General features: G+C 43.2%; 1 protein-coding gene across 4 annotated transcripts in view; it reads right to left on the reverse strand.

The window, feature by feature from the left end:
* The window catches only part of anapc1 (anaphase promoting complex subunit 1), a 232,455-nt gene that overhangs the window by 186,185 nt on the left and 29,093 nt on the right, over positions 1-17,177 (reverse strand). For all 4 annotated transcript variants that reach the window (XM_072246952.1, XM_072246951.1, XM_072246958.1 and 1 more), the window contains one exon: positions 12,231-12,440. In XM_072246952.1, coding sequence (XP_072103053.1) covers positions 12,231-12,440 — 210 coding nt within the window. The remainder of the gene's footprint in view (positions 1-12,230; positions 12,441-17,177) is intronic.

Genomic DNA, 17,177 nt, shown 5'->3' on the forward strand with positions numbered 1-17,177 from the left:
AAGATCAATCTGTTCATTCATAAAGTTAACAAAATCCGAGTCCTGAAGCAACAACGAATTAAAACGCCATTGTCTATTATTTTGTGCGTTGACCTGAATTTTAATAGAAAGCTTAAGTGGAGCATGATCCGAAATGGTTATAGAGTCGTAATCACATTTAATCACTGAAGAGATAAGCCGAGAGTCAATAAAGAAGTAATCAATTCTTGAATAGGAATGGTGAACATGTGAAAAAAAAGAAAAATCTTTTTCCTGAGGATGCAAAAAACGCCAGATGTCCGTCGACCCAGAATCAGAGAGGAATGAGTTAATCAAAGTTGCAGATTTATTGGGTAAAATCCGTAAAGGAGCCGAACGGTCCAAAACTGGGGATAAGCAAGTACTAAGATCTCCACTCCAGATCAATGAAAACTCATTCAAATTCGGGAACCGATTAAATAATGATTTATAAAATTCCGGACAGTCCATATTGGATGCATAAACATTGACTAAAACCCTAAAGTCAACCCGCAAAAAAAAGGATTGACAATAGGTTCGACCCACGAACCCGGAAAGGGAGCAGAACAAACCAGAGATAACAGGAAGGAGAACGCAATCAATACTTCAGTAATGTAAGTAGCCCAAGAAGAAAAAAACTAAAACATGAAGCCCCTCCCACCACCCCCCACCCCATGACCCCAAGGCTAAATCTAAAGCAGACCCGCCAGAAAGAAGCAAGCACTAAAACTACCCCCATGACTTCCGATAGATGCTCACTAAAAAAAGTGTAAATATAAAAAAGATCAGCTAGTTATAAAACAGTAGAAGAATAAAAAAAGGTAAATCAATTAAGACAAGCACAATGTAAAACAGAGAAAAAGCCTGAAAATATAAAGAAAACCGTAACAGACCACAGACCCTATGATTAACCAAAAAAAAAGAAACGAAATTATTAATATAAACTAGTTAGGAAAACCTACAAAAAAAAGTATATTTAAAGACTACGAAATTTAAGGCCTCAGAGGAAATACGCAAAATGTTACTAAGGGAATAACCACCCATAATCCCCAGGGAAAAAGAAAGGAATGACGCAGTTAGGAAGAAAGTTTGGCAACCATATTAATTAATCAAAAATAAACTTTTCTGCCCATATAAAACAAACAAAAATTAAACCTGACAGATTCACAACCTCCAATCAAACAGAGATAGTTAAAAATTACGATTAAGATGTCGAAGGTGAAAATTGATCCAGATAACTCTGGGCATCCGATGGAGATTCCAAAAAACGGGAAGCTCCGTCAGGCGTGCGGATCCTTAAATGCGCTGGGTAAAGCAGCGCTGGTTTTAAATCCATCTTGTAGAGTTCCGACATCACAGATCTGTAACGAACCCGTTGATCCCGAATCTGTTTGCTGAAGTCTTCCACGAACTGGAACTGAAGATCCAAAAAATCAATGTAACCTTTAGATCGAACAAATCGAAGCAGTTTCTCCTTGTCTTGAAAGTAATGAAAACGTAAAATGACATGCCGAGGTTTATCTGACTTAGACAAATATGATGGAACTCTGTGAGCCCAATCCAATAATGGTGGTTGGTCAGGAAATACGGTAGGAAATGCATCTTTTAAAAGTTGAGAGAAAAACTTTATAGGGTTGTCAGATTCAGCAGCTTCACGAACCCCAATAATTCGAATATTCTGCCGTCGCATTCTGGATTCTAAGTCAGAGTTTTTAAAAGTCAGCAAGTCAAGTTTTTTCTTCATTGTAGTAATTGTTTCTTCAATTTTCTCCATCTTGAGTTCATTTTGTTGCGTGGATTTTTGAAGATTAGATATAGCTGACTGATGGTCCGTGATAGATGTTTGCATTTTATCGATTGAATCAGCAATTTTCTGGAAATTAATTGAAATTTCTACACGAATCAGCTCCTTTATAGAGGTTGAAATTTCCCTTTGAATCAGATCCGATATAGCTTTCAGAGTCAAAGGTGGTTCAGTCGGAGGGGGATCGGTACCTTTCGGTCTAACCGGAGGTTTGCCGTCCTTCCCATTTTTTCCGTTCTTAGACATAGCAGACCTTAAAAACATCCAAATATCAAAAAGCCCAATTTATTTCAGATTATTGTAAAAGTCGATGCCTTAATGGTTAGTTAAATATAGCTGATCATAGGGATAAAAACTCAGAGGTAATGGAGCGAGTCAAGAACACGACTTCACTCCATGAGCTCTACCGGAAGTCCATCAAAACAGTCAACATTTCAGGGCAAGATCTATCATCAGGACTGAAAAGGAAGGGGGATAATGTCAGAATAAGAAGGTGAGGGGAGGGGAAGGAGGACAAGGTAGAAGGTGATAGGTGAAGCCAGGTAGGTGGAGGTGGGTAAAGTGCAAGAAGCTGGGAAGTGATGGGAGGAAAAGGCAAAGTACTGGGGAAAAAGGAATCTGATAAGAGAGGAGAGTGGATCATGGGACAAAGAGAACGAGGAGGGACGCGAGGGGGAAGGTGAGGAGAAGAAGTAAGAGGCCAGAGCAGAGAACTGAAGGGGGAGGGGGAGAAAGAAATCATCAGAAGAAATCGATATTCATGCCATCAGGTTGGAGGCTACCTAGACAGAATGAGGTATTGCTCCTCCATCATGAGAGTGGCAAAAGAAGAGGCCATGGGAAGGGGGATAGGAATTTAAATAGTTGGCTACCATAAAATTCAGCTTTTCATCAATGGGGTAGAGAGGCGCGACAAAGCGTTCCCACAATCTATGTTGGGTCTCACCAATATAGAAGAGGCTACATTGGAAGCACCAGATACAGTAGACAACCCCAAAGATTTCACAGGTAAAGCGTTAGCTCACCTGGTTTGGGGCCCTGAATGGAGGTGAGGAAGGAGGTGAATGAACAGGTGTAGCACTTGGGCCACTCGCAGGGATAAGTGCCGGGAAGGAAATTAATGAAGAGGGATGAATGACAAGGGAATTGAGGAGGCGGCAATCCCTGCAGAAAGCAGAGAGTGCGGGGGGGGGGGGTACGCGACAAGCTTGATGGTATGGTCTTTTAGATGCAGAGGCTTATGGTGTGGTAGTATAGGACAAGAGGAAACCTATCCTGGTTAAGGAGGCAATAAGATGGGGTGAGCGTAGACATCTGGGAAACTTAGGAGATGCTGGTGAGGGTAGCAGTTATGGTGGAGGAAGGGAAACCCCATTCTTTGAAGGAGGAAGACATCTCTGAAGGCCTGAATAGGAAAGACTCATCTTTGGAACAGGCATGATGGAGACAAAGGAAATAGTATTTTTACAGGGTGGGAAGACAAATCGATAAGATAGCTGTGGGAATCAGTAGGTTTTTTTTTACCACTAGACAGTTTGTCTCCAGAGATGGAGACAGAGGGATCAAGAAAGGGAAGAGAGGTGTCAGAAATGGACCGAGTGAATTTAAGGGCAGGGTGGAAGTTGGAGGCAAAGTTGATGAAATCGACAAGCTCAGCACGGATGCAGAAGCAACACCAATGCAGTTATCAGTGTAGCACAAAAAGTTCTGAAGAGCAATACCAGTGAAATCTTGGAACATGGACTGTTGCACATTACAAATGAAAATAGAGGCTTAGCTGGCACCCATATGAATGCTCATGTCTCCACCTTGAGTTTGAAGGAAGTGGGAGGAGCCGAAAGAGAAATGGTTGAGGATGCAGACCAGTTCTGCCAGATGGAGGAGGGTGGTGGTGGAGAGCAACTGCTTAGGGCTGCTGTTGAGAGAGAAGCGAATGAGTTTGCTGAATGTCTATGAGGTCGCTTTTTAGAGCAGCTTGTCGTTGAGCCTACTAGGGGATCAGCTATACTGGATTGGGTATTATGTAATGAACCAGAGGTGATCAGGGAACTTAAGGTAGAAGAACCCTTAGGAGGCAGTGATCACAATATGATTGAGTTCAACTTGAAACTTGACAGGGAGAAAGTAAAGTCTGATGTAGCAGTATTTTGGTGGAGTAAAGGAAATTACAGTGGCATAAGAGAGGAGTTGGCCAACATAAATTGGAAGGAGCTGCTGGCAGGGATGACAGCAGGGCAGCAATGGTGAGAGTTTCTGGAGGGGGGGGTGGGGGAAGGAAGGTGCAGGATAGATGTATTCCAAAAACAAAAAAAAATTCAAATGGCAAAATAGTACAACCATAGCTGACAAGGGCAGTCAAAGCTAATGTAAAAGCAAAAGAAAGGGCATACAACAAAGCAAAAATTAGTGGTAAGACAGAGGATTGGAAAGCTTTTAAAAACCTACAGAGAGAAACTATAAAAATCATTAGGAGGGAAAAGATGAAATATGAAAGCAAGCTAGCAAACAATTTCAAAGTTGATAGTAAAAGCTTTTTCAAGTATGTAAAAAATAAGAGAGATGAGAGTGGATATAGGACCAGTAGAAAATGACCAGATGAACTGCTCCCTAGGGTTCTGAAAGAGGTAGCAGTAGAGATTTTGGAGGTATTAGCAATGATCTTTCATAAATCATTGGAGTCTGGCATGGTGTCAGAGGACTGGAAAATTACAAATGTCACTCCACCCTTTAAGAAAAGAGAAAGACAGCAGAAAGGAAATTATAGACCAGTTAGCCCGACCCCAGTGGTTGGGAAGATGTTGGAGTCAATTGTTAAGGATGAGGTTATGGAGTACTTGGTGACACAAGACAAGCTAGGACAAAGTCAGCATGGATTCCTTAAGGGAAAGTCATGCCTGACGAATTTATCTGAATTCTTTCAGATTAAAAGTAGGATAGATAAAGGGGATGCAATGGATGTTGTATATTTGGACTTTCAGAAGGCCTTTGATAACGTGCAACACATGAAGCTGCTTATCAGGTTAAGAGCCCATGGTAGTACAGGAAAGTTACTGGCATAGTTCGAACATTAGGTGATTGGTAGGAGGCAGCAAGTGGGAACAAAAGGATCCTTTTCCGGTTGGCTGCTAGTGACTAGTGGTATTCCACAGGGGTCGGTGTTGGGACTGCTTCTTTTTATGCTGTATATCAATGATTTAGATGATGGATTAGATGGCCTCATTGCTAAGATTACAGCTAATTCAAAGATTGATGGAAGGGCAGGTAGTGTTGAGGAAACAGGCAGGCTGCAGAATGAGGTAGAGAAATTAGGAGAATGAGCAAGGAAGTGGCAAATGAAATTAACAGTATTGGAAAATGCATGGTCATGCACTTTGGTAGAAGAAATAAATATGCAGACTATTTTCTAAATGGAGAGAAAATCCAAAAATATGAGAAGCAAAGGGACTTGGGAGTCTTTGTACAGAACACCCTAAAGCTGCCGCTGCTACTGTGCGATCAAGAATCTCCGGAGGGGAAGGCCCCAAATCCTCGGCTTTGCCTATTGCCTGTTGCCAGGGCCGGGTTGAAGCGCTCAGCAGAGATGATGCTCGGTGTCGGAGGGCTGGTCGGAGGCTGCTCGAAGTTTTTGGACGGACTCAAGAGTCAGCTGTGGTCGGAAGCTCATGGCAGGGAGAGTTTTTCTTCCTTCTACTGTCTGCGTGAGATGATGGGACTTTCCAGAGACTTCGAGACTTCTTTTTTACCGTGCCCATGGTCTGTTCTTTATCAAATTACGGTATTGCTTTGCATTGTTCTAACTATATGTTATAATTATGTGGTTTTTGTCAGTTTTTCAGTCTTGGTTTGTCTTGTGTTTCTGTGATATCATTCTGGAGGAACATTGTATCATTTCTTAATGCATGCATTACTAAATGATAATAAAAGAGGACTGCATGTCCTCATAATCTAATCTAATCTAAAGGTTAATTTGCAGGTAGCGTCAATAGTGAGGAAGGCAAATGCAATGTTAGCATTCATTTCAAATGGTCTAGAATAAAACAGTAGGGATGTTATGCCGAGGCTTTATGAGGCACTGGTCAGACCTCACCTAGACTACTGTGAACAGTTTTGGGCTCCTGATATAAGAATAGATGCGCTGGCATTGAACAGTTCAGAGAAGGTTCACAAGGATGATTTGGGAATGAAAGGGTTATCTTACGAGGTACTTTTGATAGCTCTATGTCTATACTCGCTGGAATTTAAAGGATGAGGAGGGATCTCACTGATATCTTTCCAATGTTGAAAGGCCTAGACAGAGTAGATGTGGAATGGATGTTTCCCATGACTGGGGAGTCTGGAACAAGGGGCACAACCTCAGGACAGAGGGTCGTCCATTTAAAACAGAGATGGGGAGAAATTTCTTTAGACAGAAGGAGGTGAATTAGTGGTATTTATTACCACTGGCAGCTGTGGAGGCCAGGTCATTGTGTGCATTTACGGCAGAGCTCGATAGGTTCTTGATTGGACATGGCATCAAAGGTTAAGGGGAGAAGGCTGGGGAGTGGGGCTAAGGGAGGGGAAAAAAGCCATAATTGAATGGTGGAGCAGACTCGTTGGGCCAAATAGCCTAATTCTATTTCTATGTCTTATGGCTTTAAGGCCTTGATTGGGGATAAAAGTGTACATGGACTGGAAATAAATGGTGAAAATGAGGCAATCATAGCCAGGGAATTGAAAGTTGTTGAGGAGATTGAGAGCATGTGAAGTGGGAAGGGACTGAGACAAGGGGGATAAAGTGGAATCGAAGTTTGCGGACATGAGTTCATGGGGACGGGAGCAGGCAGAAGCAATGGACTACCCAGTCAGGTCTGTGGATCTTAGGTAGGAGGTAGAAGTAAGCAGTGTGGGTTAAAGGGACTATGAGGTTGGCGGCAGCGGATTGGAGATCTTCAAAGTTGCTGTAGTTGGTGATGTTGCAGGAGACAATGGCCTGATGGTCTTGAGTGGAGTCCTTTTCAACTGATAAGTAAGAGGAGTTGTTAGAGCTTCCCAGCTGCGGTCAGCAAGGTAGAGGACAGTCCACCCCACTGTAACAGCACCCACTTAGCCTACGAGTCTCTTGGTTAGGTTGGCACTGATGCAGACAATGGAGGGCAGTGTATTCAGAGAGGGTAAGGTTTGAAGAGCAGAGAGGAATGCTGAAGTTGAGCTGATTGATGTTTCGTTGGCAATTAGAGATGAAAAGATCCAGGGCAGGCAGAAACAGTGAGCCTGCCTGGCCCATCGGCTTCGTGGATCTTAGCTAGAAGGTAGAATTGAGCAGTGCGGGGTAAAGGAACCATGAGGTTGGTGGCAGTAGGTTGGAGATCTCCAGAGAAGAGAGAAATGCTGAAGTGAACTTGGTTGACGTCTCGTTGGCTATTAGAGATAAAAAGATCCAGAGTGGGGGGTCCCAGAAGAGGAGGAGAGTTGGAGACGGGAGAAAGGAATATCAGTGTAGGGTTAGAACCACAGAACACTACAGTACAGAAAACAAGCCATTCAGCCCTTCTAGTCTGTGCCGAAACTTTATTCCGCTAGTCCCATTGACCTGCACCCAGTCCCTAACCCTCCAGACCGCTTCCATCCATGTATCTATCCAATTTATTCTTAAAACTTAAGAGTGAGCTGGCATTTACCACGTCAGATGGCAGCTCGTTCCACGCTCCCACCACTCTCTGAGTGAAGAAGTTCTCCCTAATGTTTCCCCTAAACCTTTCCCCTTTCACCCTAAAGCCACGTCCTCTCGTATTTATCTCTCCAAATCTAAGTGGAAAGAGCCTATTCGCATTTACTCTGTCTATACCCCTCATAATTTTGTACACCTCTATCAAATCCCCCCTCATTCTTCTATGCTCCAAGGAATAAAGTCCTAACCTGTTCAATCTTTCCCTATAACTCAACTCCTGAAGACCCTAGTAAATCCTCTCTGCACACTTTCAATTTTACTGATATCCTTCCTATAGTTAGGTGACCAAAAATGCACACAATACTCCAAATTTGGCCTCACCAATGTCTTATACAACCTCCCCATAACATCCCAACTCCTATACTCAATACTTTGAATTATGAATGCCAGGATACCAAAAGCCTTCTTTAAAACCCTGTCTACCTGTGACACCACTTTCAGGGAATTATGTGTCTGATCTCCCAGATCCTTTTGTTCCTCCACACTCCTCAGTGCCCTACCGTTTACTGTGTATGTCCTACCTTGATTTGTCCTTCCAAAATGCAACACCTCACACTTGTCCGCATTAAATTCCACCTGCCATTTCTGGCCCAATTTTCCAGTTGGTCCAGATCCCTCTGCAAGCTTTGAAAGCCTTCCTCGCTGTCCACAATGCCTCCAATCTTAGTGTCATCAGCAAACTTGCTGATCCAATTTACCACATCATCATCTAGATCACTGATATATATAGGCAACAAACAATTATTCAGAGCCCTTGCCAAAGAAGTGGACTTGGAGAAAGAGGCAGCAGAAGAAGAGCTCCACATTGTGGCTGGCTTGGACCTCACTGTGATGCAGGCACAGGGGAGCAAAGGAAAAGCCTCAGGGAGGGAAAGGTTGGAGTAAATGGTGAAGACATGGCAAGGATCAGAGGAGGGAAGAGAGCTGGTGGCGTCAGAGAAAAGGGAAGTGTTAGGGTGTTCAGCGAAATTGGGGTGGAGGAAGGTGGTGACACTCTTGACAAGTGACAAAGGAGTTTGAGAGACCCGACAATGGGGAATAGTGGTGGGGGAAGGGAAGCCTCAGGGCACAGCGGCAATGTGAGAGGTCTCCTGTCTCAGTCCAGAGGTGGAGGCTGGAGAGGTAAAGGCTGCATAATTCACAGTCTTAAAGCATCTGACATTGTTGGAACCAGAGTTGATGACAGCATTATCCACGGTCTGGAGGCATTAGGGCTGTTGGAAGCAGAATTGGAGGTGGCGGGATCCGCAGTTTGGAGACTGCGGGATCCACGGTCTGGAGGCATCCGATATAATCGAGGTCCGAGTGGGAGGCAGAAAAGGCCGCAGTTCAGTGCATCGGAACTGGAGTTGGAGATTACAGGATCTGTCTCTGAAGTGAATAGCAGTAGCAACTTTGCCCCAGGGTCAGAAGGTTGTGCATTTAAGTCCCATTATAGAAACTAAAGTACAAAGATTCATACTAACTCTCCCTCGTTATTTCAAGGTAGTTCTGCACTCTCAAAGGTGCTATGAAAAGACAAAATTATTCCTTGTGTGATATGTCAGCTGGACATATAAGAACCTAAAGCATCAAAGGCAGCCAGAGAATCATTCCTGATGTAGAATCTACATTAATTCCTCAGCTGACATTATTAAAACAGACGACCAGGTTATTGACACAATGGAGCTTATAGAAACTTCTTTGCACCAAATCGGACTTTAGGTTCCTATTGACCGGAATTCAGTTTTACTTCACTGTCTGTCAAGGGCTCTACAGCATGCAAATCAATGTGGGCTGTTTTAACTTGGGATGGTACACCACACAAAACAACTCAGGTTGTTACAGAAAACTGTAAAATCTACAGATTGTAGAGGTGAAAGTTCCTATTCAAATGCAGCTATGATTTGTGTTGGCTATCATTTGTCAACTAGGCACACTTAGTTTCAACTTCTAGTGCAAACAGCTCAGTGCAAAAGCAAGGCAGCCCAGTTAGTGAAGGACTACAGGTGTGACGAACTATCAGAAATATCATGTTCCCACTAGAACTGTAGATAGATTGCAAACTGACACATGGTCAAAGTATAGATATCCCATTGTATTCCAGAAGAAAAATCAGTAAGTTCACCAGAGCTTTGTCCAACAGTTATCCCACAGCCTCAAATACTAGAGCTGGTAACTTACCTCATCACTACATGTAGAATCTTGTTAAACACAAAGTTGCTGTCCATTAATCATGTCTCTGAATATTAGAAATAATTCGCATTTTGTTTTCAAAATGTAAAAACCTGCCTGATCACTCAAGAACGACTTCTTCCCCACTGTATTCAAATTTCTAAACCTATCAACTCTTTCAGATCCCATTCCTGGAGGTGCTGCCATGTTCTCAAACCTACAGTGCCAATAAAAAGTATTCACCACCCCTTGTTACAATCAACGGAGGAAGCAAACCCAAGTGCAGGACACAGGCACGGAGATTGAGTCCAGCTGCTTACATGGGCATAAACACCGAACAGTGAACAGGAGGAATCTTGACACGGAGCTCCGATATGGAACCTTGACACGGAGCCTTGACTTAGGGAAACGGAGTCTCATAGGTAAACCTTGAAACAGGAACCAGATTTAGAACAAACAAATCTAAGCAGTCGGGGAACGTAGTTATCTCACAGGAAAAAAGACAAACGAACTGGCGACTAGTGGTTGTGATGCCAGGGTTCTTATACTGCAGTTCTTGATGGAGACCAGCTGTGCTGTCATCAAAGTAAATTAGCAGTAAATGGGAAATTAATGATTGGAATCAAGGCATAATTAAAGGAGATTAGGAGCAAGATAGGGGATTAAAGATCAGGACCATTACACTCCTTGGAAGTTTTCATGTTTTATTATTTTACAACATTTAATCACAGTTAACTTAATTTGGCTTTTTTGACATTGATCAACAGAAGAGACTTTTTCGTGTCAAAGTGAAAACAAATTTCTACAAATTGTTCTAAATTTATTACAATTATTAAGCACAAAATAATTGATTGCATAATTACTCACACCACTCAAGTCAGTATTTAGCAGATACATCTTTGGCAGCAATTACAGCATTGAGCCTGTGTGGCTAGGTCTCTATTAGCTTTGCAAATCTGGACACTGCAATTTTTCCCCATTCTTCTTTACAAAACTGCTCAAGCTCTGCAATCTGACACATTGCATGAGGATCATCAGTGAACAGCCCTTTTCAAGTCCAGCCACAAATTCTCAATTGGAAATTGGATTGAGGTCTGGAATTTGACTTGGCCACTCCAGAACACTAACTTTGTTGTTTTTAACCCACTTTGTGTAGCCTTGGCTTTCTGCTGGGGCCATTGTATTGCTGGAAAACAAATCTTCTCCCAAAACGCAGCTCTCATTAGACTGCATCAGGTTTTCCTAAAAGATTTCCCTGTATTTTGCTGCATTCATTTTACCCTCTACCTTCATAAGCTTTCCAGGGCCTGCTGCAGTGAAGCATCCCCACAGCAAGATGCAGCTACCACCATGATACCATCACGACACAGATGGTGTGCTTTTGATGACGTCTGGTGTTTGGCTTACTCCAAACATAGCTTTGAGACTAATGGGCAAAGCAGCTCAACTTTGGTTTCATCAGACCACAGAACTTTCTTCCTGCTGACTTCAGTCTCACACATGCCTTTGTGCAAACTAGTCGAGATTTCATGGGAGTTTTTTTCCAATGGTGGCTTTCTCCTTGTCACTCTTCCACAAAGCTGCGACTGGTGGAGCACCCAGGTAACAGTTGTTGTATGTGCAGTCCCTCCCATCTAAGCCACTGAATCTTGTAACTCCTCCAGACTTGTCATAGGTCTCCCTCACTAGTCTCCTTCTTACATGACCACTCAGTTTTTGAGAATGGTCTGCTCTAGGCAGATTTACAGCTATGCCATATTTTTTCCATTACTTGATGATTGACTTAACTATACTCCAGGGGATATCCAGTGACTTGGAAATGTTCTTGTAACCATCTCCTGACTTGTGCTTTTCAATAACCTTTTTGCGGAGTTGCTTAGAGTGTTCTTTTGTCTTCATGGTGTAGGTTTTGCCAGGATACTGACTCACCAGCAGTTGGGCCTTCGAGATACAGTTGTATTTTAACTACAATCAATTGAAACACCTTGACTGTGCATGGTGATCTCCATTTAAATAATTATGTGACTTCTAAAGGCAATTGGCTACACCAGTTAAGATTTGGTGTGTCATAATAAAGGGGGTGAATACATACACAATCAATTATTTTGTGTTTTTTATTTTTAATTAATTTCGATCACCTTGCAGAGATCTGTTTTCACCTTGACAGGAAAGAGTCTTTTTCTGTTGATCAGCGGCAAAAAAAGCGAAATTAAATCCACAGTGATACAATGCTGTAAAACAATGAGACATGAAAACTTCTGGGGGGGGGAGGGGTGAAAACTTTTTATAGGCACTGCATTTCTTTCTTCTCTGTTACTGGCACTTCAGCATTTCTCTTTGCACTACCTCAGTCTGCACTACCATACTTCACACTTCTCCATAGTTCTGCACTCATTGCTGTATATTGTATCCATTATTGCTACACTGTGGACTTCACACTTAATTGCACCTGGGTGCATTGACACTATCCTGAATCTGTATATGGCTAGGCACCGAAAGGCAGTCCCGAATTTATTTTGGGTTCTTGATGAAAAGCTCACCGCCAGTAAGAAAAATCTCTTCACTGACCTTGTGCTGACAACATTTTCTGTCCACAGATGCTCAAGGCACAACTCTGGAATGACCGGCTCTGTTTCAGATACAAGCAGCGAGTCACTGAGGGTGCTGTTTGGGGAGTGGGAATTCCGGCCTCGCTTTGGAGAAGGAGTGTAGGTTGATAAGTTGAATCGCTGAATGCCAGAGAAAGCTGAAGCTCCCAGCGAAGGGGAATGAGATCGGCTGGAAGAAAAGAAAATATCTTACAAAATTAGCAGACAGCAGCAACAGATTTATAAGAGACACAAAACCTAGCAGTAGACCATAAGATAGAGGAGCTGAATTATGCCATTCAGCCCATCAAGTTTGCTCTGCCATTTCATCATGGCCGATCCATTTATCCTCTCAGCCCCAAACCCCTGCCTTCTCCCCTTACCACTTCATGCCCTAACCAATTAAGAAAGTATCAACCTCTGCCTTAAATATACATAAAGATTTGGCCTCCACAGCCATTAACAGTTATCTAAGTCATTAATGCATTATTTTTGCCCTCCTAACATGCACTTTCCACCAATAAAATAAAGGAGAAGGGGACATAAAGACAGATTACCATTAGAAAATTGACTACTTTTACAACCAACTCAGAGTATAAATATCAACAAGGCTATATTGTTGGCACCGGAGACAAGTACTGGGAGCGGCCACCTATCAGGAAATCTCAAACTGGGAAATCCTAGTGAGTCAAGCAGAGCAGCAAGAGTTGTTTAGGCAGTACGAAGGAGAAGAACAAAGAAATGATGAAGAATTCTTTACTCAGAGTGGTAGCTGTGTGGAACAAGTTTCCAGCAGAAGTGGTTGAGGCAGGTTCGATGTTGTCATTTAAAGTTAAATTCGATAGGTATATGGACAGGAAAGGAATGGAGCGTTATGGGCTGACTGCAGGTCGGTGGGACTAGGTGAGAGTAAGAGTTTGGCACGGACAAGAAGGGCCAAGATGGCTTGCTTCCGTGCTGTAATTGTTATATGGTTATATAGTTAAATCTTTGACACGATTTCAGACATAGTGTTATGCTGATCAAAGGCAGAAACCTGATCACAGAGGGGAAGAAACTATTCCTGAATCGTTGAGTGTGTGCCTTCAGGCTCCTATACCTCCTCCCTGATGGTAGCAATGAGAAGAGGGCACATCCTGATGAGGTACTCAACGATGGAATGCTGCCTTTTTGAGGCATTGCTGCTTGAAGATGTCCAGGATACTAGCAAGGCTAAACCTCTCAATCTTACCACCAGTTTTTCTATAGGGTTTTCAGTTTGATGAAGACAAAAATAGTCATAGAGAAGTACATCACAGAAACAGACCCTTCAGCCCATCTCATACATGCTGAAACCATCGAAACTGCCTATTCCCATCAACCTGCACCATGACCATAGCCCTCCATACCCCTACCATCCATGTACCCATCCAAACTTCTCTTAAATGTTGAAATTGAGCTTGCGTGCACCACTTGTGTTGGCAGCTCATTCCACACTCTCATGACCCTCTGAGTGAAGACATTTCCCCTCATGTTCCCCTTAAACCTCACCTTTTACCCTTAACCCATGACTTCTGGTTGTAGTCCAAGCCAGTCTCAGTGGTGGGACTTCCATGTACCCTATTTATACCCCTAATAATTTTGTATAACTCTATTAAATCTCCTCTCAATCTTCTATGTTCTAAAGAACCTATTCAATCTTTCCCTATAACTCAGGTCCTCCAGACCCGGCAAGATCCTTGTAAATTTTCTCTGTACTCTTTCAATCCTGCTTACATCTTTTGTGTAGGCAGGTGATCAAAACTGCACACAATACTCCAAATTAGGTCTCACCAAAAATCCTATACAACTTCAACATAACATCCCATCTTCTATACTCGATACATTGATTTATGAAGGACAATGTGCCGAAAGCTTTCTTTACAACCCTATCTACATGTGATGCCACTTCCAATGAATCATGTACCTGTATTCCTAGTTCCCTTTGTTCTACCACATTCCTCAATGCCCTACCGTTCAGTTTGTAAGACCTACACAGGTTAGTTCTACTGAAGTGCATAACCTCGCACATGTCCGCTTAAGATTCCATCTGCCATTTTTCAGCCTGTTTTTCCAGCTGACGCAGATCCCTCTGCAACCCATGATAGCCTTCCTCACTGTCCACTACACCCCCAATCTTGGTGTCATCTGCAAATTTGCTGATCCATTTAAGCACAATATCACCCAGGTCATCGATATAGATGACAAACAACAAAGGACCCAGCACCGAGTCAGAGACACAACCCTCTACTTACATTCTCTGGTTTCTCCCACAAAGCCAATGCCTAATCCAATTTACTACCTCATCCTGAACACCAAGCGACTGAACCTCCTTGACCAGCCACCCATGCAGGACCTTGTCAAATGCCTTGCTAAAGTCCATGTAGGCAACATCCACTGCCTTGCCTTTATCCACTTTCCTGGTAACTTCCTCCAAGAACTCTGTGAGGTTAGTTAGACATGACCTACCATGCAGAAAGCCATGCTGATGTCCTTCATCAGTCCATGTCTATCCAAATACTTAGAACACCTTCCAATAACTTTCCCGCAACTGATGTCCAACTCACCAGCCCATAACTTCCTGCTTTCTGTTTAGAGCCTTTTTAAAACAGCAGAACAACATTGGCCATCTCCAATCCTCTGGGACCTCTCCTGTCCCTAAAGATGTTTAAAATATCTCTGCTAGGACCCTGGCAATTTCTGCAATTGCCCCTTGTAGCATCCAAGGGAACACCTTGTCAAACCCTGGGGATTTATCCACCCTGATTTGCCTGAGGGTAGCAAACACCTCCTCCGCTGTAATCTGCACAGGGTCCATGAAGTTGATGCCACTTTGCCTCATTTCTATAGACTCTGTCTCTCGAGTAAATACAGATGTAAAGATTGCATTTCAGGTCTCCCCTGTCTGTTTTGGCTCTACACATGGATTACCATTCTGGTTTTCCAGGGGACCAATTTTGTTCCTTACAGTCCCTTTGCTCTTAACATATCTGTAAAAATCCTTAGGATTCTCCTTCACCTTGTCTGCTGCAACTTCATACCTTCATTTAGCCTTCCTGATTTCTTTCTTAAGTGTTCTCTTGCATTTCTTGTACTCCATAAGCACCTCATTTGTTCCTGCTATGCACCTCCTTTTCTCTCTTAGCCTCAATATCTCTTGAAAACCAAGGTTCCCTTCACTTGTTTCTTTACCTTTTATTCTGACAGGCACATACAAGCTTTGTACTCTCAAAATGTTGTTTTTGAACGCCTCCCAATTTCCAAGTACAACTTTGCCAGAAAACAGCCTGCTGCAATCCACACTGGTCAGATCATGTCGGATACCATCAAAATTGGCCTTTCTCCAACTTAGAAACTCAACCCTCACACCAGATCTATCTTCTTGCATATTTAATTTGAAACTAATGGCATTGTGGTCACTAGATGCAAACTGTTCCCCTACACAAACTTCTGTCACATGTCCTGTCTCATTCTCTAATAGCAGATCCAGTATTACACATTCTCTCGTTGGGAGTTCTATATACAGATGAAGGAAACTTTCCTCTAGACCTTTGACAGTATGGGATTCCAGGTCAAAATGTGGAAAGTTAAAATCACCTACTATAACAACCTTATGTTTCTTGAAACAGTCTGTGATCCCTGTGCAAATTTGTTCGTCTAAATCCCTTGGACTGTTGAGTGGTCTGTAATATTTCTCAGTTCTATCCATAAAGCCTCACTAGTCAAGTTCTCCAGTCCGCCCTGACAGAGTATCCATAAAGCCTCACTAGTCAAGTTCTCCAGTCCGCCCTGACAGAGTACTACTGCGACATTTTCCCTGGCTAGTAATGTCACCCCTCCTCCTTTAATCCCTCCCGCTCTGTCATGTCTAACACAACGGAACCCCGGAATATTAAGCTGCCAGTCCTGCCGTTCCTGCAACCAAGTCTCAATAATGGCTGCAACGTCATAATTCCAGGTATTGATCCATGCCCTAACGCATCTGCCCTTCCTAGGATACTTCTTGCATTGAAATATACGCAGCTCAGGACACTAGTCACACCATAGTCAACCTTTTGAGTCCTCACTTTGTCTGAGGTCTTACCAACATCTGCCTCCACAACCTCTCCACTACATAGTTCCAGCACTATGGTCAACCTCCTGCAACTCTAGTTTATACACCACCGTGTAGCATCAACAAACCTTCTCACTAGGATAATAGTCTCTCTCCTGCTCAGGTATAAACCACACATTCTATACAGGTCTCACCTTCCCTGGAAGAGAGCCCAAGGATCGAAAAATCTTAAGCCCTCCCTCCTACACCAACTCCTTAGCCACATGTTAAATTCTGTAATCTTCCTAGTTCTGGCCTCACCAGCATGTGGCATGGGTAGCAATCCTGAGACCAGAATCCTAGAGGTCCAGCCCTTTAACTTAGCACCTAACTCCCTGAACTCCCTATGCAGAACCTCGTCACTCATCCTACCTATGTCACTGGTACCTACAAGGACCACGACATGAGACTGCTCACCATCCCACTTAAGAATGCTGAGGACTCGATCCGAGATGTGGATCCGAGATCCGAGATCCGACCATGGCACCCGGGAGGCAATATACCAACCAGGAGTCTCATTCTCACCCAGAGAGTCTCCTGTCCATTCCCCTAACTAAAGAATTCCCTATCACCACAGCGAACCTCTTCTTCCCCCCTTCCCTTCTGAGTCAGAAGAGCCAGAGAGCCATCCACTGTGACTTTCCTCTGTTAGGTCAACCCCCACCCCACCCACCTTCCCCACCAACAGTATCCAAAGTGATGTACCTATTGTTGCAGGGGTACCCTACAATGGCTCCTCAACCCCCCTTCCCTTTCTGATTGTCACCCAGTTTCCCATTCCCTGCACTTTGGGTAACTACCTTACTATATGTCCTA

The sequence above is a fragment of the Mobula birostris genome, chromosome 2, assembly GCF_030028105.1.
Source record: "Mobula birostris isolate sMobBir1 chromosome 2, sMobBir1.hap1, whole genome shotgun sequence".
Lineage (NCBI taxonomy): Eukaryota > Metazoa > Chordata > Chondrichthyes > Myliobatiformes > Myliobatidae > Mobula > Mobula birostris.